The sequence below is a fragment of the Hyperolius riggenbachi genome, chromosome 8, assembly GCF_040937935.1.
Source record: "Hyperolius riggenbachi isolate aHypRig1 chromosome 8, aHypRig1.pri, whole genome shotgun sequence".
In the NCBI taxonomy this organism is placed as follows: domain Eukaryota; kingdom Metazoa; phylum Chordata; class Amphibia; order Anura; family Hyperoliidae; genus Hyperolius; species Hyperolius riggenbachi.
This window is the reverse complement of record NC_090653.1, coordinates 297,698,014-297,719,600: the sequence shown is the minus strand read 5'-3', so window position 1 is coordinate 297,719,600 and position 21,587 is coordinate 297,698,014. Positions and strand designations below refer to the sequence as shown.

The 21,587-nt window shown below is 47.0% G+C and overlaps 1 protein-coding gene across 9 annotated transcripts in view; it reads left to right on the top strand.

The window, feature by feature from the left end:
- The window catches only part of KCNT1 (potassium sodium-activated channel subfamily T member 1), a 489,153-nt gene that overhangs the window by 454,858 nt on the left and 12,708 nt on the right, over positions 1-21,587 (top strand). For 6 of the 9 annotated variants that reach the window (XM_068249206.1, XM_068249209.1, XM_068249205.1 and 3 more), the window contains 7 exons: positions 3,366-3,477; positions 4,128-4,229; positions 5,226-5,309; positions 6,263-6,391; positions 9,284-9,304; positions 9,873-10,173; positions 14,947-15,009. In XM_068249206.1, coding sequence (XP_068105307.1) covers positions 3,366-3,477; positions 4,128-4,229; positions 5,226-5,309; positions 6,263-6,391; positions 9,284-9,304; positions 9,873-10,173; positions 14,947-15,009 — 812 coding nt within the window. The remainder of the gene's footprint in view (positions 1-3,365; positions 3,478-4,127; positions 4,230-5,225; positions 5,310-6,262; positions 6,392-9,283; positions 9,305-9,872; positions 10,174-14,946; positions 15,010-21,587) is intronic. The other 3 variants (XM_068249213.1, XM_068249212.1, XM_068249207.1) reach the window with 1 other exon arrangement.

The window sequence follows — 21,587 nt, the reverse complement described above, 5'->3', positions numbered from 1 at the left end:
AGTAGAGGTAGGTAGGCATAGGTAGGTCCCCTAGTATAGGTAGGTAGGTGTCCCCGTATAGGTAAGTAGGTGCCCCAGTAGTTAGGTAGGCATAGGTAGGTGTCCCAGTATAGATAGTTAGGCAGGGCCTGGCTGGCACAGTAATAACAATTACCAAGGTCCAGATGCAACAGATAGGGCTGTATAATGTCAGTGTCAGTGAGCAACACACACAAAAAAACACATCAGGAAAACATTAGAGCTCTCAAAAGAGCTGTTGAGGGGTGCTATTTTAGCAATACCAATCAGCCAGGAGCAATCCAAGAGCCTAACTACTCTTTCCCTAGGAGAACAAGTCTGCAGCAGCTGTCCCTAGTCTGTCTCTAGCAGGCACACGAGTGACTGTAATGGCCGCCGGAGGCTGCCTTATATAAGGGGGGGTGGGGCTCCAGGGCTTAGTGTAGCCTGAATGGCTACAATGTGCCTGCTGACTGTGATGCAGAGGGTCAAAGTTGACCCTCATAGTGCATTATGGGGCGAATCGAACTTCCGCAAAAGTTTGCCTGCTGCAGGCGAACGCGAACCACCAAAGTTCGCCTGGAACCGTTCGCAGGCGAACCGTTCGCGACATCTCTATTGCTTAACAGGAAATAAATACAGCAGCCTCCATATACCACTCACTCCAGTTGTTCTTGTCCTTTAAAACTTACTGTAATTAATTAACTGATATTTTGAAGATTAGAAAATGGTAAATCATATAGCCGAGCCTAGATGGGTATTGTTGGTTAATAAGCATAGAGGGATGGTTGGAAAGCTTTGCTGTGCAGTAATGAGAACACTGGGTTTGTGTCATGGGGTACATGAGATATTGCCCACAATGGAGGAAGGGGGGGGGGGTGACTAGGCAAACGCCTTGGAAGTAACACCAGTGCTTCCCATCCATGGCCGGTATCTGCACAGACTTTATATGTTCTCCCCGTGTCTGCGTGGGTTTCTTCCAGGCACTCCGGTTTCCTCACACATCCCAAAAACATACAGATAAGTTAATTGGCTTCCCCTTAAATTGGCCCTAAACTATGATGGACCTATAACTATGGTAGGGATTAGATCCTCTGAGGAACAGTTAGTGACATAAACATGTACTCTGTGAAGCGCTGTGGAGGATGTTGGTGTTATATAAATACTAAATAATAATAATAATACAGCTAGCCTGTTAACAAAAAGAAAAAATTGCCCAGCAGCCCCTAGCCACCCCATTAACAAAAAGAAAAAAAATTGCCTGGCAGTTCCTCTTGTATTTGGCTCGGCCTTGGCTGGGATCAGCCTGCACCTCTTCACACCACATCATGAGGCCTGCACACACCTTCCCTCAGGCCACAGCTATTGGTGGCTCTGGGATGAGAGGTTCTGACCAGAGACCTCAGAGCTCCAGGGTTGTTGGAAGATGTAAGCTGCACATCCCTGTTTGAGAGGTTCCAGCAATGTGAACTAAGGAGCCAAGAAGCATCACCCTCCAGCCTCCCGAATGCAAGGCCTTCTCCATGACATCATTCCACCGCTCCTGTCCATGGATTCTTGTCTTCCAATGTCTCCTAAGTATCAAATTGCAATGGTGTTGGTGTTCGTAAAGAGGGAAGACCTACACATCCATGAATATTCTCTGATGACTTTCTTCCATGTTCTGTTCCATGTATGTGACAGAAAGGAGGCTGAGGAATCGACGTATGAAATTTATCTTTGGGTGACTCATGGTGAGAGAACAGCCTCCAGTTCGTACAACTCCGGGGCTGCTTGTGGGCCAGAATGGAATAAAGGGCTGTCCTGAGCAGGAGGTGCTGTAAGGAGGTTATGTCTGGTCCATGTCTCTGAGGCAACCAGGAGCTATCTCAGAAATTAAGATTTCTTCCCCAGAGGTCCAGGGTTGACTCCACCCAGCTGTGCTCTGTCCCGAAGGTCCAGCACTGATGAATGTGACCCAAGTGTAGGGATGTAGCAAACATCAAAGTGTTTACTGCAAATGTTCGCAAACCGGCTGTTTGTGGCTGAGTCCATAGACTTAAAGAGAAACTCCGACCAAGAATTGAACTTTATCCCAATCAGTAGCTGATACCCACTTTTACATGAAAAATATAATGATTTTCACAAACAGACCATCAGGGGGCGCTGTATGACTGATTTTGTGCTGAAACCCCTCCCACAAGAGGCTCTGGTACCGTACGGTACTCTGGGCAAACTGCCACAATGTAACAATGACACACACAGGAAATGGCTGTTTATAGCTCTCTGTTAAAGCCAGAACAGCTACATAATCTGCCCACAGTAACAATGTCACCATGTAATACATGTCAGAATGTGAATCTGGGAGAGGAAAGATTTTACAATGAGCAAACTCTGACTAAATCATGTATACATAATTATTGTAAAAATTAAGCACCTTTTTATATTAAATTATTTTCACTGGAGTTCCTCTTTAAATGGCAGGCGAAGGGCCGCCAACTTTAGTGGTTAATTGCATAGCCCCCTTACGTGCAAGAAACACTAAATTTGCAGGGTATATGGAGGGGGACAGTGGGTATAAGAGGAACATTTTTCAAAAGTACTTTGAAAGTTTTAGAGAAAATTGATTTTAAATTTCTTGTTCTGAGTGTGGGAAATGTTTCAACGGCCACCGACTTTAGCAGTTAATAGCAAGGTCCCCTTACATGCTAGAAACAACAAATTTTCAAAGGGTAAAGGGGTTAAAGAGGCTCAGGAGGGGGGGTCATTTTTATATATTTCCCACACTCTGAACATATATATAAAAAAAATACATTTATATATATATGTTAATACATTATCTGTCATTTTACTGCAGTAACTACTTTGCTACTACAGTTTGCTACTTTTTTCCTCCAACTTTAACATAGATTTTCTCAAAAACTATAAGGTCTTTTTGAAAAAAGAAATCCCTCTTGTACCCACTGTCCTCCTCCACATACCCAGAAATGTTGGTGTTTTAAGCACATTAGGGGGCTTTGCTGTTAACCGCTAAAGTCGTCGGTTAGTGACTTTAATGTAAAAAATGTGAACGCAAATTTTTTTACAAACAAAATTTGCATTAAAAGCGAACGGCGAAAAGCCCATGTTCCCCAGGAACTGTACACCAGCGAACTGTTTGGGCCATCTCTACCCAAGTGTATGGCAATAGCTTAGCTCTGGAGCCTGGCTCATTTACCTCCTCAGACACAGGGCGGTCCCACGACCAACTCATTGCTCAGCAGCTTGGATCAGTCTGGCGAACGAATGTTTCTGAAGTCAGCCCAGATAGAGGTGGCCTCCGTGTGGAGGCTGTGTGCGCCTTATTGCAGACATCTCCTCACGTAGCTATTGTTGTGTTTTTGTTTCAGATTATTTCCCAGCCTCAGCATAACCACCGAGCTGACCCATCCGTCCAACATGCGCTTCATGCAATTCCGTGCCAAAGACTGCTACTCCCTCGCCCTCTCCAAGCTGGAAAAAGTGAGTAGAAGATACTGCATGACCCTGGCAGCGTTCACTACTTACTACCCCCCTACTACTACTTTGTTCCGGCAAACAATTATACAAAGTGTTTGTCTGACACTACAATTTTTGACACAAATTTTTATTACAAGTTTTATCATTTTTGATATAATAAAGTTGGATACTAATATATCTTGGTGGTTTCTCCAAATATGTATCCTCTTTTTTCTATACAAGGGATCTGTTACTGCCACACACTAGGCATAGATTATTAACAGACTGCAACATGAAATCTATTAAAAATATATTGAGCCGCATCCTGCACTGCAACGCTATGAACCATCAATCTGCTGCCATTTGCAATACCTTGAGCCTGATTTCTGCTGAAAATTCGAGCAGATTTCTAGCTCAAAGTGATTAGGTTGGCAGGATATCAATTGGTGTATGGCCTGTCTGTCTATTTGAGGCTGTCAGAAGCTGCCCCACCCCCGTTTCCTGACCATTGGAGGAAGGAGAGGAGGGGCCATTGGAGAAAGGGGAGGGTACTTGTTCCTCTGACCACAGAAGGGCTGTTGGATGGGGATACTTCCATGTGGTAATTAGTTATATCTGTCCTCAGATGTTTAGCTTCCTGGATTCTGGAATAACCTTTGTTCCTCTTACCACAGAAAGAGCGGGAGAATGGATCCAATCTGGCGTTCATGTTCCGCCTCCCGTTTGCTGCCGGCAGAGTGTTCAGTATCAGCATGTTGGACACGTTGCTCTATCAGGTCAGTAACCTGTGAGTTCTACTCTTCCTAACTACCTTCAACCATCAATCAGCATGCTTGTTGTAAGGTCCTAAAACAGGAGGGGACCAAGGCTGCATTATTATATGTGTGTGTGTATGTATATATATATATATATATATATATATATATATATATATATATATATATATATATATATATATATATATATATATATATATATATAAATCAAATCACTAGGGATATCAAATCTAATGCTGGATACACACGGTGCGTTCGTGCACTCGATTTCCCGCTCGATTCCCGTCGATTCGTTTATTTCCAACATGTCCGATTTGGATTTAGATGGATCGTTAGGTCGATTTGGCATACTTTGCATGCGAATCGACCTAACGATCCATCGAAATCCAAATCGGACATGTTGGAAAAAAACGAATCGACGGGAAATGACGCACCGTGTGTATTCAGCATAACCCAAAGAAGTTTTACAAGTACATCAACATCAAAAAAAAAAAAAAAAAAAAAAAAAAAAGGTTGACTGTGTAGGACTCCTAAAGGATGAGGGTGGGAACTCAATGGTGGATGACCAAGGTAAGGCAGAGTTATTAAATGCTTTCTTTGCTTCTGTCTTCACAAAGGAAACAGCACTGTTGCAAATTAGAGGCAGAAGAGTCTCAATGTTGTTGTGCCCTGATTTTTATACAATTCTATAAAATAATCAGATGGTCAATCAGGCCATAAAATTGGTACATGTATTGGGCACCTTTTAGTCTTCCATCAGCTCTGCTTTCCCACACATGGTGGAGGATTCTAAAATCTGCTTTTTTTGCAGCCAGGACATTAGATTACTGTGGTGAATACCCAAATCTCCCCACACACAGTTCACCCACCTCCCTTTCACATCAGGAATCAGTTTCTGAATACTTGTTAATGAATAGTTTATCTGTTTCTTGTTATACGTTTCAGAAGTTGTATTTTAAAGTTGAGTTTACCAGATTTTTCTCTTTCCTCCCGCAGTCGTTTGTAAAGGATTATATGATCACCATCACCAGATTGCTGCTTGGGCTGGACACCACGCCGGGATCCGGCTACTTGGGTGCGGTGAGTAAATCCATCCATCATGGCCGAGCTGTGCACTAAAGGGGAGCAGCCAATCAGAATCCTTGTGTCATTTAACAGCAGGTAGACAATTAGCTGCTCATTCCAAATGCTTCACTTGTCTTCTTACTGACCGTGTCTAGTCACATCATGGCTTTGCAAGACCTATACATGGTCATTTATTTCACCTGGCTCTTCCCCTCGGGGGCTGGACAGTAATGTATTGCCAGTTGTCTTTGTCCCACCCCCGCAGTTCCCATTCAGGCTCAGAGGATATTGATCTAATTTTCTGACAGGGTGACGGTGCTGATTTTTGAGCCTTGCCGTCAGTACAGTTTATTGTCAGCAAGAGCCAACAATTAGTTTCCTACTCCAGACAGAAAGCCCATAATCACCTCTGACAATAAATATTAATCCTCCTCCATTCTGTCCTCCACATAATCCTCTTTTTAAACCCCTCCCAAAATATCCTCCATCAAACACAAACATTCATTGACCCTGCATGGCATAGCAGCCCTTCACCTAGAATAAAAACACTACCCCCCCCCCCCACCACCACCACCACCACCACCACCACCACCATGTAATAAGAACCACCTCTAATGTAACTCCCATCAAGCTAACTCCCTGGCTACCACGATTATTCCACACCCGTGAAAAAAGCCCCATTACACTGAGGATTTAGGCAAGTAATTAAACCTTTGGCATTGAGAATGCCCAACCTTGGCAAGAAACATTTTCGGTGCTGGAATTGGCCGTGCCAACATGACCACTGTGTCCTCTGAACTGCTGTTTTGGCAATGAGGTAGTTTTGGCACCGGGGCTGTATTTTGTGCGCCATGCATATAAATGGAGTGCCTACAGAAGATCCTCTAGCTAGCAGACCAATTCACTGCTGGATCAATCGGTTTCAGTCCGATCACAATAAATGTTTTTTGTTTTTTTTTCTTTTGCAGATGAAGATCACTGAGGATGATCTTTGGATCAGAACATACGGCCGTCTGTTCCAGAAGCTCTGCTCCTCCAGCGCGGAAATCCCGATCGGGATTTACAGAACGCAGTCCCATATGTTTTCCACGTCCGAGGTGAGAGGAGGATCCAACCAAGTCCGCTGTGTGTGTGGGGGAGCAATCATTTGTGTTGTGTTGCCAGTCGGCAAATAGAGTGGGTTCATTTATTCTGCAGGAGAACTTATCTAGGACATGAGACAAGAGCACACAGTCCAGCCAGTCAGAGACTCGCAGATCAGTCACATGACTTTCCAGGGGATGAGACGAGAGCACACGGTCCAGCCAGTCAGAGACCCGCAGATCAGTCACATGACTTTCCAGGGGATGAGACGAGAGCACACGGTCCAGCCAATCAAAGATCCGCCGATCAGTCACATGACTTTCCAGGGAATGAGACAAGAGCACACGGTCAGGCCAGTCAGAGACCCGCAGATCAGTCATATGACTTTCCAGGGGATGAGACGAGAGCACACGGTCCAGCCAGTCAGAGACTCACAGATCAGTCACATGACATTCCAGGGGATGAGACGAGAGCACACAGTCCAGCCAATCAGACTCGCAGATCAGTCACATGACATTCCAGGGGATGAGACGAGAGCACACAGTCCAGCCAATCAGACTCGCAGATCAGTCGCATGACTTTCCAGGGAATGAGACGAGAGCACACGGTCCAGCCAGTCAGAGACTCGCAGATCAGTCACATGACTTTCCAGGGGATGAGACGAGAGCACACGGTCCAGCCAGTCAGAGACTCGCAGATCAGTCACATGACTTTCCAGGGCATGAGACATGAGCACACAGTCCAGCCATTCAGAGACTTGCAGGTCAGGCACATGACTTTCCAGGGGATGAGACGAGAGCACACAGTCCAGCCATTCAGACTCGCAGATCAGTCACATGACTTTCCAGGGCATGAGCTGAGAGCACATGGTCCAGCCAGTCAGAGACCCGCAGATCAGTCACATGACTTTCCAGGGCATGAGATGAGAGCACACGGTCCAGCCAGTCAGACTCGCAGATCAGTCACATGACTTTCCAGGGGATGAGACGAGAGCACACGGTCCAGCCAGTCAGAGACTCGCAGATCAGTCACATGACTTTCCAGGGGATGAGACGAGAGCACACGGTCCAGCCAATCAGGGACGGATCTAGACCAAGATGCGCCTGGGGCAAGGTCAGGTTTTGGCGCCTAAAGGTCAGGTTTCGGCGCCTAAGCTGCAATTCCCTATCCAAATTTTGCCGCCTTTTTAAGAATTCAACAAACTGCGCCTGGGGCAAGAGACCCATCTGCCGCCCCCCCCCCCCCCCCCCCCCTAGATCCGTCCCTGCAGCCAATCAGACTCGCAGATCAGTCACATGACTTTCCAGGGCATGAGACGAGAGCACACGGTCCAGCCAGTCAGAGACCCGCAGATCAGTCACATGACATTCCAGGGGATGAGACGAGAGCACACGGTCAGGCCAGTCAGAGACCCGCAGATCAGTCATATGACTTTCCAGGGGATGAGACGAGAGCACACGGTCCAGCCAGTCAGAGACTCACAGATCAGTCACATGACATTCCAGGGGATGAGACGAGAGCACACAGTCCAGCCAATCAGACTCGCAGATCAGTCACATGACATTCCAGGGGATGAGACGAGAGCACACAGTCCAGCCAATCAGACTCGCAGATCAGTCGCATGACTTTCCAGGGAATGAGACGAGAGCACACGGTCCAGCCAGTCAGAGACTCGCAGATCAGTCACATGACTTTCCAGGGGATGAGACGAGAGCACACGGTCCAGCCAGTCAGAGACCCGCAGATCAGTCACATGACATTCCAGGGGATGAGACGAGAGCACACGGTCCAGCCAGTCAGAGACCCGCAGATCAGTCACATGACATTCCAGGGGATGAGATGAGAGCACACGGTCCAGCCAGTCAGAGACTCGCAGATCAGTCACATGACTTTCCAGGGGATGAGACGAGAGCACACGGTCCAGCCAGTCAGAGACTCACAGATCAGTCACATGACTCTCCAGGGGATGAGACAAGAGCACACGGTCCAGCCAGTCAGAGACCCGCAGATCAGTCACATGACATTCCAGGGGATGAGATGAGAGCACACGGTCCAGGCAGTCACATGATTACCCACAGAGTATTTCTGCAGAAAAGAAATTGGCTATTGCTATCGCAAGGCAAACTTTAGTATAAAAAACTTCTGGCGGTATATTGTACTTTGTCACATACTTTGTAATGTATGGTAATTGAAATGCAGAAAAACAAAAAAACTTAGGTTAAATCCACTCACTCCAAAATATACAATATCTATGCAATTGTTTGTCATTAAATACATTCAGGAACTGTGCTGGAAACCTTGGCGTCAGTATATGGCTATAGTGATAAAGCTTCCCAGAATATTGTCCCATTTGTGTTATTGGGTCATGAATCTGCACAAAGCAGAACTTAATACCTTAATTTGGGCTGATAACAGCTGCAAGTTACCTCTTACAACCTTTCTATGTTCTGCATATTCCAAAATGCCCTCATTCTTTGCCAAACCTCTAAAGGTGACCACGAACGATCCAATTTCACCTTGCAGTCAACCTTCTGATTGATCGTATTGGATACTTTAGGTGGAATTTAACAGAATTATTGATCTGTTTTTCGGATTTATCCTATCTTAAAATGATTGGATTGGTTATCATTTGTATTACATTTTTTGCCCGACTGATGTTTTCCGATCGTTTCTTTCCAATCGCAATTATCTGATCAGACGGTCGATTGGAAGGTGAAATTGAATCGTTAGTAGACACTTCAGCGTTTTATTTGTGGTCAGTATAGGAGGAACTAAAACCACCTAGTGAGGCATGAACCTGTTTTCTTTCTATGGAAACTTAGAAGGATATTTGTCTGTAGATATTGAACATTTGCCTATTTTAACGGGCGGACATTAATCTCGTGTGTGTTTTTCCCCCTGCACAGCCGCATGACATCAGAACGCAGGTAAGAGAACTTGTCGTCTGTGTGACATCTGTGCTGCGTCTGTTGCTGTAATAAAGCATTGTATACTGTATATCGCATAGAGACATCACTTCCTGTCTCATACAGACACAACAGAAAGTCATAGGAGCTCACCCCAGAGAGGGAATTCCTCATCTGTCAGGTGTCGCCACAACAGATGCCCATCGAGAGATTTAAGGTTCCCATACATTACTCGATTGGCGACGTTGATATCTGGCAGATTTTTCTGCCCCTAGGCCAACTTTCTTACACCTTCCCTACCCTACCATGTGCAGCACCCCCTCCTATTCCTTGTGAAGCCCCCTCTTTCATGTCTAATATTCATGGGGGCCTTTCCAGAAATCCGTCCCTGTGTGAAGACACAAACGGCTATTCAATGCCTGTACGCTGTAATCATGCATTTCAATCCGACTGTAAGAATCTGCTCTTCTGCTCTCCAGGTTCAGGACAACTTTGGAGGGGAAATTAGGGGGGGGGAGGGGGAATCAGACAGTTTTGTTTCAGGTATGACAGTAGCGGAGTACCGCTCAGGTTGTTTTGTCCTCTTTAGTCTCAGATCTCGATTAACGTGGAGGATTGTGAGGACACAAAAGACACGAAGGAGCATTGGACGGGGAAGCCCAGCCACAGGAACTCCACTTCCAGCGACCAATCAGAGCACCCGCTCCTGCGCAGGAAGAGCATGCAGTGGGCACGGCGGCTGAGCAGGAAAGGTAACAAACAGACCAGCAAGACGGCGGAGTGGATCAGCCAGCAGCGGCTCAGCCTGTACCGGAGATCAGAGCGCCAGGAACTCTCCGAACTGGTGAAAAACCGCATGAAGCACCTGGGACTGCCGACTACGGGGTATGGTGAGTTATTCCCGCCTCTTCTCGGGATATCGGGATGGCCCGCCTCCGCAGATTTCCCCGCCTCCGCAGATCACCACACCTGTCCCAATCTGTCATCTGTGGTGGGGTGTGTGCTAAGATAAATATCACAAGCTCCACGCAATCAAAACCCTATGAGAGATCTGTCAATAAGAACATTTGTCATCTTTGTCCTTTTACTTTATTTCCTTCAGAAGTTGTCAGTTTCAGAAGTTTGTAATATTTATCAAAGAGCACCAATATAGTCAGCTGTGTGACTCCCTCAATGGGGATTGGTCAGATCTCCTCCGAGGCTTGTCTGACAGCTCCAGGGAAGAGGCGGAGCCATGCTTCTGCTGTGTGACTCCCTCAATGGGGATTGGTCAGATCTCCTCCGAGTAGATGTACAGAGGCGCCAAAAGGATAAAATATGCTAAAATGTTTAAAATATTCGGGTGGCGGCGGTGGACCGGCCACTCAGAAATAGACCCGATGCTGTCGCTTAAGATAAAGACAATTTGTTCACATACTCTATGAACAGAACCGCTACGCGTTTCACGGGTACATTCCCGCTTCCTCAGGCAATAAACAGACAGGAGTACACAGTACAGTCTCAAGGTCACGAATAGCGCCTCCGAGGCTTGTCTGACAGCTCCAGGGAAGAGGCGGAGCCATGCTTCAGTTGTGCGACTCCCTCCCTGGGGATTGGTCAGATCTCCTCCAAGGCTTGTCTGACCAATCCAGGGGATGGGCAGGGCCATACTTTAGCTCTGCGACTCCCTCCCTAGTGAATGGTCAGATCTCCTCCAAGGCTTGTCTGACCAATCCAGGGGATGGGTGGGGCCATGCTTCAGCTGTGAGACTCCCTCCCTGGGGATTGGTCAGATCTCCTCCGAGGCTTGTCTGACAGCTCCAGGGAAGAGGCAGAGCCATGCTTCAGCTGTGTGACTCCCTCCCTGGGCATTGGCCAGATCTCCTCTAAGGCTTGTCTGACGATCCAGGGGATGGGTGGGGCCATGCTTCAGCTGTGAGTTTCCCTCCCTGGGGATTTGTCAGATCTCCTTGAAGGCTTGTTTGACAGCTCCAGGGGATGGGCGGAGCCATGCTTCAGCTGCGTGACTCCCTCCCTGGGGATTGGTCAGATCTCTTCCGAGGCTTGTCTGACATTTCCACGGAAGAGGCAGAGCCATGCTTCAGCTGTGTGACTCTCTCCCTGGGGATTGGTCAGATCTCCCCCAAGGCCTGTCTGACTGGTCCAGGGGATGGGTGGAGCTTCAGCTGTGGGACTCCCTCCCTGGGGATTGGTCCCATGTCCTCCAAGGCCTGCCTGACTGCTCTGGCTTGTCTGACTCTGGAAACTGTCTGTCCACTTTACAAACTTCTGTAACTAATGTCTGAAGCACAAACACTTTTAATGACAAATGTTGTTCTTCTTCATAGAACTTTAGTTAATGAAAATCACTCTGGTTTACTCAGCTGAGCAATTAAAAGCACTTTGCTGATGTGAGCCACAGTGACCTGTCCATTCAGCACAGGGCTACTAGGGAGGACTGTAACCTCCTGTTACATGACTCTGTAAACTCGACTACATTTTCCCAACGTCCGAGCCACTCACATGGCGAGGATACTGAGAATCCTAGTACAGGAAGTGCCCCTCCCTATGCCTCTCCCCATGCTCCTCCCCTCTGGTGCACTAGATGTAGCAAATACATTACAGCGAGATGCCAATCATTCTGATTTGTGGGCAGTGCATGGAAATGGGCCAATCAGAATCCGCAGGAAGTACATGCGACTCAGCCCTATTCCCAGCTGCACACGGTCTGAATAGTATTTGCATCTCATTAACCATCGCTGGTCGTCTCTTCCCTGTCGCTATAAATGTTGTTTTACTGGAAAGTTCTGTTACAGTTCCGGAAATAAACGAGGCTTTGTGTTTTGTGTTCATATCTGGTGATGTTATTATGGAAAAGAGCACCTGTCTCTCGTGCCCAGTACGGCCGCAATGTGGCTTCATGTAAGAACTGCAGCTTTGCTTTTATTTCTGTTGGCCGTTCTGGTGTAAAGTCTGTTTGTTTGATTTTACCTGAAGCTGACAAGCTGTGTTGCTGGGTAGTTAGAGCAAATCTGAAGTGAAAATAAACAGATGTGATCAGCAATTGTTAACCTAAATATACCCTCTAGCCTTTTTGTTCAAAAACGTATGATTTACAGCTCCCATCTTGAACTATTCACCTTTTTTTATCTATTCCCTGCATTCAGAGGTGCTTTTCTGCCATGCAGGAGTTTTATGGCCTGTAATGAGTTATCAGTGAGAAATACACTGCAGTCTGATTGCAGAAATGGTGTCATTTGCAGCCCTGGATTCTTAACCCTTACAGTGAGAAAACAGAAAAACACAGGCTAGTTCTATATGGGACTTTATACACACGTTTATCTCATTGTCACTCCAGGTTCCTTTTAACGGAGCACTCTGCTTTGTTTTTCAGTTTAAATATGCAGTAAACGTATAAATGTATTGCGAATGTGATTTAATATAGGACAGTGTTGTATGTCAGTTATGACTGGATGTGTTTCTGTTTTTTTTCAAAAATTCTTAATATATGTATATTTTTAACTGTTATTTGTATTTTGCAGTGGTGTCGCTTCAGTCTGTTTAGTTTTATATTTAGAACAGATTTTCCAGCTGCATAATCCATCTTTACTTGTCCTCATCGGTCGCCACCCATCATTCGCTAGTTATCGGAGGTGCTACATAAACATTAATTATACTGTCATGTCGCCATTTGTTTGTTTATCCCCTAGTTGCTATGCAACAGTGCAACCTAATATTTCAGGAGACCTTAATGTTTCACGGGCCAACTAGTGTCCAGGTATGGAAGTACCATACTGGGCTAGGTTAAATGGAACCTGAAGGGAGAGGGATATGGAGGCTGCCATATTTATTGCCTGTTGAACAATACCAGTTGCCTGGCTGTCCTGCTGATCTCCTTGGCTGCAGTAGTGTCTGAATCACACACCTGAAACAAGCATGCAGCTAATCCAGTCACACTTCAGGCAAAAACCAGGGCGGTTCTTACTTTTTACTTTTACATGATCGCTTACTCCGTAAAGGACTAGCACTTTAAAGGATACCCGAGGTGACATGTGACATGAGATAGACATGGGTATGTACAGTGCCTAGCACACAAATAACTAGGCTGTGTTCCTTTTTTTTTCTTTCTCTGCCTGAAAGAGTTAAACATCAGGTATGTAAGTGGCTGACTCAGTCCTGACTCAGACAGGAAGTGACTACAGTGCGACCCTCACTGATAAGAAATTGCAACTATAAAACACTTTCCCAGCAGAAAATGGCTTCTGAGAGCAGAAAAGAGATGAAAAGGGTCAATAGTTCATAGATTTTAGCTCTGGCATACTGCAATGAATGTGTCATTGAGCAAAAACAATAAAACAGTAAAACTTAATATAAAATTAAACTGTGGAATATCTTAAAAGGTGATTTTTAGGAGAAGGAGGGTAGATACAATTGTTTACTTCATTAGTTTATTTTCACCTCAGGTGTCCTTTAATGCGTTGATATAATAAAACCATCTATAATACTAATTATAGATTGTTATATTGAAATGAATCGGAGCACTCAGTATTTGATTTTATATAAAACATTGTATTTGCTTATCACACAGCATATATACAAAATATGAACAGATCTAAGTAGCGTTTCCCTCTAACAACATTCCATCTCAGCAGGCCTTTATAGCAAAGCAATGTCAATCTTCTAAGTACATTCTAAAGAGAATTAGAACAGTTGTGTTTATGTAGAATAGGATCCAAAATAGTCTCGGCTGTAAATAGGAGCTGTGTCAAAACTTGTAGTAATCTTCTTGAAAAAATAGCATAAAAATACCATCTAATAAAACTTCTTGCTAGCATCTTAAAGAGAACCCGAGGTGGGATTTTATTATGCTAGAGGGGCACAGAGGCTGGTTGTGCACACTAACACCAGCCTCTGTTGCCCCATCGTGTGTCTCAAGGACCTCCCTGCGCGCCGCTATACCCCCGCAGTGCTGGCACAATGTTTACCTAAGAGCTGTCTGTCAGCGCCGCTCCCCCGCCTCCTCTGTATCGGCGCTACCCACCCGTGTCCCTTCCCTCCAATCAGCGGGAGGGAAGGGACACAGGCGGGTAGCGCCGATACGGAGGAGGCGGGGGAGCGGCGCTAACAGACAGGCGAGAGGTAAACATTGTGCTGGTGACACGCTGTGTGTCGCCAGCACTGCGGAGGGGATAGCGGCGCACAGGGGGGTCCTGGGGGCACACCATGGGGCAACGGAGGCTGGTGTTAGTGTGCACAACCAGCCTCTGTGCCCCACTAACATAATTAAATCCCACCTCGGGTTCTCTTTAACAAAACTTAATGCTGAAAAATTGATAAAGTAAATCGCCAGAAAATTAAGTATATTACCCCTTCTCTGTCATCTCTTCTGCACCTGATCTGCAAGCATGCTTGTTCAGGGGCTATGCCTAAAAGTACTGTATTAGAGGGAGAGGATCAACAAGACAGCCAGGCAATGTGTATTGTTTAAAAGGAAATAGGTCAGCCTCCATACCCCTCTTGCCTCAGGTTCCCTTTAAACATTGGCTCACACAGAATGGCGGAACGTGTGGGGGCGGGGAAGTTTGGGGGGTGGGGGGTGCTCTTATTCTTAGCTGAGCCTCTTGCTGACTTGTCTCTCTCTCTCTTTTGTTCATGTCTGTGCCTTTCTCGTATGTTTTCTGTAGAGGATGTATCAAATTTAACTGCCAGTGATGTGATGAATCGGGTAAACCTTGGATATTTGCAAGGTAATTCTCCTCCTTGGGAGTCAAGCTCTGACTCAGCGCTCAATGTGATCATGAAAATGCCAACCAGCTCTCTCCCACCACATGGCACGCCATAAACGGCTGACTGACGCATATGTGGGGTCCGCATGCACGCCTCAAGCTTGTAGACCACAAGAGGGGTGGGAGGGGAGCCCTTGGCAGCACCTATCATTCACTTTACATGAAGCTTGCTTATCCATTAACTCCATCCGATGCCATTACCCACCAAGCCTGGCATCTTCAACAAACATTTCAAACAAACACAATTCTGTCCAGAGTGTGAATATTCTGTGTGCCACCATTATTCCCCAGCACTGCTGTATCTCACTCAGGCATGGAGGTCACTAGAGCGTCACAGGTGCCACTGGAATCCTCCTCCCCTCCTCCATGATGAAGCTGGGGGATGTTAGAGACCTTGTGCTCCTCCACCTTCTATATGAGGACCCCCCACAGATGATCTATAGGGTTACGGTCTGGAGACATGCTTGGCCAGTCCAGCACCTTTACCCTCAGTGTTTTTAGCAAGGCAGTGGTGATGTAGATTATATAAACCAGTAGCTGCCCTTTACAAGATTCATTAAATTGCATCAACTTGGAATTATCAGCATCATATTTTATGCATATTTACACACACAAAAAATCCCTGAAATACATATATTCATTCACTTAATACTTTGTCATTCCTCTGTGGCTGTCCAATGGACCAGAATCGCTTGTATAATGTCCTCCTCATACACATACAGAGAACTGCCCACTTACATTCCTCCTCCGCAGACCCATATACAGACAGAGAACCACCCACATAAAGCTCTCCTCCACAGACCTGTGCACAGGCAGAGGACCGCCCACATAAAGCCCTCCTCTGCAGACCCATGTACAGACAGAGAACCGCCCACATAAAGCCCTCCTCCACAGACCTGTGCACAGACAGAGAACCGCCCACCTAAAGCACGCCTCCACAGACCTGTGCTCATAGAACCACCCACATAAAGCCCTCCTTTGCAGACCCGTGCACAGACAGAGAACCGCCCACATAAAGCCCTCCTCCACAAACCTGTGCACAGACAGAGAACAACCCGCATAAAGTCCACCTCCGCAGACCCATGTACATACAGAGAACCACCAACCTACAGTCTTTCTCTGCAGACCTGTGTACAGACAGAAAACCACCCACATGTAGCCCTCCTCCGCGGACCCATGTACAGACAGAGAACCGCCCACATAAAGTCCTCCTGGTACTTATCCGTTAGCCCTGGCGCATCCGGCAGGTGGCGCTAATTACTATTCCCCCCTCCAGGCCGACATGGATAGTAGGGAAAGATGTAACTCTGGTGGAGTTTTGTCGCCACCTAGAGGATGCGCCCGGCTAACGGATAAGTACCGTCCTCCTCAACAGACCTGTGTACAGACAGAAAAATGCCCACCTACAGTCCTCCTTCACAGACCTGTGTACAGAGAACCGCCCACATAAAGTCCTCCCCACAAACCTGTGTACAGACAGAACCACCCACATACAGTCCTCCCCTGCAGACCCGTGTACAGAGAAAACCACCCACATAAAGCCCTCCTCTGCAGACCTGTGTACAGAGAGCCGCCCACATAAAGCCCTCCTCCACAGACCTGTGCACAGACAGAGAACCGCCCACCTAAAGCACGCCTTCACAGACCTGTGCTCATAGACCTGTGACCCACATAAAGCCCTCCTCAGCAGACCCGTGTACAGAACCTCCCTCATAAGGCCCTCCTCAACAGACCTGTGTACAGACAGAGAAATGCACACCTACAGTCCTCCTTCACAGACCTGTGTACAGAGAACCGCCCACATAAAGTTCTCCCCACAAACCTGTGTACAGACAGAACCACCTACATACAGTCCTCGCCTGCAGACCCGTGTACAGACAGAACCACCCACATACAGTCCTCCCCTGCAGACCCGTGTACAGTGAACCACCCACATAAAGCCCTCCTCCACATACCCGTGTACAGAGAGAACCGCCCACATAAAGCCCTCCTCCACAGACCCGTGTACAGAGAGAACCGCCCACACAAAGCCCTCCTCTGCAGACCTGTGTACAGACAGAGAAATGCCCACCTACAGTCCTCCTCCACAGACCCATGTAGAGAGAACCATCCAGATAAAGTACTCCCCAAAAACCTGTGTACAGAGAGAACCGCCCACATAAAGCCCTCCTCCGCAGACACGTATACAGAGAGATCTGCCCACATAAAGTCCTCCTCTGCATCCCCATGTACAGACAGAACTACCCCCATACAGCCCTCTTCTGCATCCCCATGTACAGACAGAACTACCCACATACAGCCCTCCTCTGCAGACCCGCGTACAGACAGAGAACCGCCCACATACAGCCCTCCTCTGCAGACCCGTGTACAGACAAAAAACTGCCCACCTACAGCTCTCCTCTGCAGACCCGCGTACAGAGAGAATCCCCCACAAAGTCCTCCCCCACAGACCTGTGTACAGAGAACCTCCCACATTCAGTCCTCCTACACAGACCCATGTACAGACAGAACCACCCACATACAGTCCTCCTCCACAGACTTGTGTACAGACCGAGAACCACCCACAGACCTATGTACAGACAGAGAACCACCCACATAAAGCCCTCCTCCGCAGACCGCACAATGAGTGGCTGGCAGAAAGAGGCGGGGCAGAGCTCCTAGTATAGGATGTCAGTTATTCAGTTTATGAAGATCACCAACTCCTAAAAGCATGACTTTTAGCCCCAATTCCAACTAAAAAATATACTTTAAATTCCTAGGGTTGATTAAGGATTGAAAAGTTTACACCCGTTTTATTGTGGGGGAAACATAATTCATTCTAAACCACTCTAGGTTATTTATTTGCACTTTAAATGTTAAAAATATATCTTTTTTTAAACATTATAAAGCAGAGGATGAATTTTCACTCTAAACCCGATTTGAATGATGGCAGATGAGTAAGGCGGTCCCTTCAGTGCCATGAGAGGTTTCAGGTGGTCTGCAGAAGGCGGACATGTTGCTGAAACGTTGGCATTTTCATCCATTGACGCGCTCACTTTTCCAGAATGGCCCCGACATGGTTTCATGGAAGTGTCCACGCTAGCATGGTATATTGGCCAGCCCCAAAATCATACAGCAGTCACGGGCCGGGGCAACGCAAACCGAGCAGATGCCTAAAAATGACACCGGTTAGCCGATGTGGAAACGGCACATCAAAACTTCTCCATTGCTCGTCTGGGTGATCATTACTGATCAGGTGGCACTTTAGCTGTGTGCTGTGCTCTATGGAGAGGTGGGAGGCAAGTGGTCCCCCCATTGGGCAGGGACAGAAGGTATCGGGTGAGAGCGACTCATCCTCATCTGAGAGGCCAGCAGCGTCACGGACTCCTGAACACCCGAAAAAAGCTACAAGCGGATACAAGACTCAGCATGCCAAATACTCCCTTTTTGTACTAAAACAGAACCTTTATTAGGTATGCATTCAAAAATACTGAGACATATACAAAATACCATTGTGAAGCAGGTGGTTTTGGTGCTCAGCTCTGAGTGCCGAAGCTGAACACTGCTATAGCTGTAGTGCGCGGGGTGAGTACGGGTAATCCGGGATTCTGGCAATCACCAGACCCCAGTACTTCTCCCTTTGAGTTGCGATGACTCGGATGGGGAATAGTATTTAACACGGCCAGGAATTTGAGTGGAAGCAGGGACAGTCGTCATTCAGCTCACCCTGCCCCCAGCTCACCGGCGGTGTACCTATACGTACTCCAATTATCGTGCTACAACCTGTTAAGGAGTCTGGTGATGGTAATGTTCATCCAGCCACCAGCTCTAGACCGCTGAACCTGGGGGGATATGCCTAGTCAGGTGGTGGAATCCCCCTACATGTAATATCACTTAGGGGTACACCGTTCAGATTTCCCCAGCATCTACACTTGTTTCGTTAAATGGGAACAGAAACCCAATGCTGTCATATACCACTAACTGCCTTGCATGTGTTGCCCTTGAAGCAGGACTTCACCAAAGGATCAACAAAGGTTGTACAGCATGATAGAGATGTCAACCAACAACCCTCACCAACAATTGATATAGCGGTCAAGTAATGAGCATAGTGCGATTGTAAGAAGGGGGTTGTTTTAAGATACCATGACTCCTCCTCACCCATAACAAGGGTGACCACAACAAGACACACTCCTGGGAGCCACTTAGGGAGCACCCTACGTGCGACGAGGAGCATTAGGGAGTCTTGCTCAGAGACTCCTTACTGTTTTATGTGCTGGCTTGAGCTGGCATTTTAACCCTAGTCAAAGGCTCAAACCCTACATCAAAGGCAACAGCCTTAGCCAGTACACCATCTAAAACAACAGCTTGCTCTGGAGGTGGGAGGTCACTATTGGGTGGTAGGAGTTAGGGACCCTCCATAGAGTAGTTTGGCTTCTGCTTTGTTTCTCCTTTTCCACTTTCTTGGCCTCGCTATTGGTCCTTAAATTGTACTTGAGACGAAACAAAAGGATTTATACTTACCTGGGCTTCTCCAGCCCCCCTAAAGTCTGCTCCCTCGATCTCCCAGTCTTCTCCATTGTACCACTGCCAGCCCTGGAAAGTCTTTGACTCGGCTGAGTCGCCAACTGCTATGCATGTGTGGTTCCAGAGGCCACACACACACACCCCCTGATAGCGTTCCCTTGGCTGCGTATGCATGGTTGATCAAGACTGTAACTGTGCTTGCATAGAATGCTCCTGAACATCGGAGAGTGATTGGAGGGGGGGGGGGGGGGGGTAATCAGGCATGTGCAGTGACCTGCAACCTTGCTGGATCACGGACTTCACAGCAGCACAACGTAGGGAACTGAGAGGACCCTGACAGGGAGGGAGCTGACGGACTACAGAGGGATGAAGGCAGCCCCAGGTAAGTATATATCCTTTTGCTACAATTGTCTCAGGTTTACTGTTGCTTAGTGGCTTCACTGACCAGTAAGAATCCCTGGAGTCCATTTCAGGTTCCATTCTCACTGGATTTCAGCAGCTTGTATCCCTTGAACAGCTGATTGTTTTGACATGCACCTTCCACAGATGACCTCCTGTGTCTTTTTAGTCCTATCTGCCCTTTGTATTGCCCCGGTTTGCAGGTTGTCTTGGTCCTCTGTCTTCTGATCAGCGGTGCGGAGTCGGCATATTGGCCCGGTGGTTTCTGGCAATATACGGCTTGGGTTGGACAAGGCTCACTGCATGAGTTCATCAGGTCTGAAGCTTCTTCCATGGAGAAGAACTGGCTGCAATGCCCAACCGGCCTTTACCCTGAATAACAGGCACACGTCATGTGACTATACAACGCTGTCATGTGACCATGCTAATCCCGTCATGTGACCATGCTAACCCCCTCATGTGTCTCCATTCTCCTAACCTTCTCTCTCCCTTTCAGAGATCTTATTGCAAGGCCACCAATAGCACTACTGCCTCCGATGTCCAGGACAGTTGCTCTGCCAATTGTTCACATGCTAAGATGCAATGTATGGATCTTACTCTATAGGACATATTGCCGGGGAAGGGGTGTAACTGAATATTGCCTCAGTTTAGACCAGGGATGGTAACTCCAGTCCTGGAGGCCCAAGGTCCTCACACATTATTACCACAGCTTAGATTAATAGATGGGAGTGAATCAGGAAAGGCGTGCTTCATCAAGTAGTACCCATTTCTCACTTCTTCCCAAGCACTGGCATGGATACGGATACGGCTCTTTGAGGACTGGAGTTCAACAACTGTGCTTTAGACTGTAATGCAGTGTTTCTCGAACCTGTCCTTGTGCCTCCCCAGCGGTGCATGTTGTGCATGCAGCCTCCCCTATGCACAGGTGGGGTAATTAGTGTCTCGGCTAGGTGGGTTCCAAGTATCGGAGACACTAATTACGCACCTTCCTGCAAAACATGCACCATTGGGGAGTCATAAGAACAGGTTCGGGAAACACTGCTCTATGGGGCTGATTGAATAAGGCGGAGCAACGGCTAAAATAAATACCCTTGTAATGTGAGCATCAGGTGTTCCAGGGCTGCAACATCACAAGGGCAGAGATATAACTATCGTGGTCCCTGATGGATAGAATCCAATCTAGAGAGGGAGGCCACTGGTAATTGGTGGGTCAGGTGTGCAGAGTTGGTATCCCCCTCACCACCAGAGCCCCTGAGAGATAGAAGAATCCAGCAGGGGAGGAGCCTCTGGTAATGGGTGCAGCAGGTGAGTGGAGATTAAAAATTAACATGAAAGCAGACCAGCAATGTTCTTCCTAACGATCACTTTGTGAGAGAGAAAAAAATAGGTTTAGGCCTAGATAATTTGTAGTGCATTCAATATTTTTATTTTGTCTAAAGTACTCAAAAAAATTATATGTAAAAATAAAAGCATTTTTTAAATCAAGAAAACCTGAAATATAAAAAATTGGTACTTATCCGTTAGCCGGGCGCATCCGGCAGGTGGCGCTAATTACTATTCCCCCTCCAGGCCGACATGGATTGTAGGGAAAGATGTAACTCTGGTGGAGTTTTGTCGCCACCTAGAGGATACGCCCG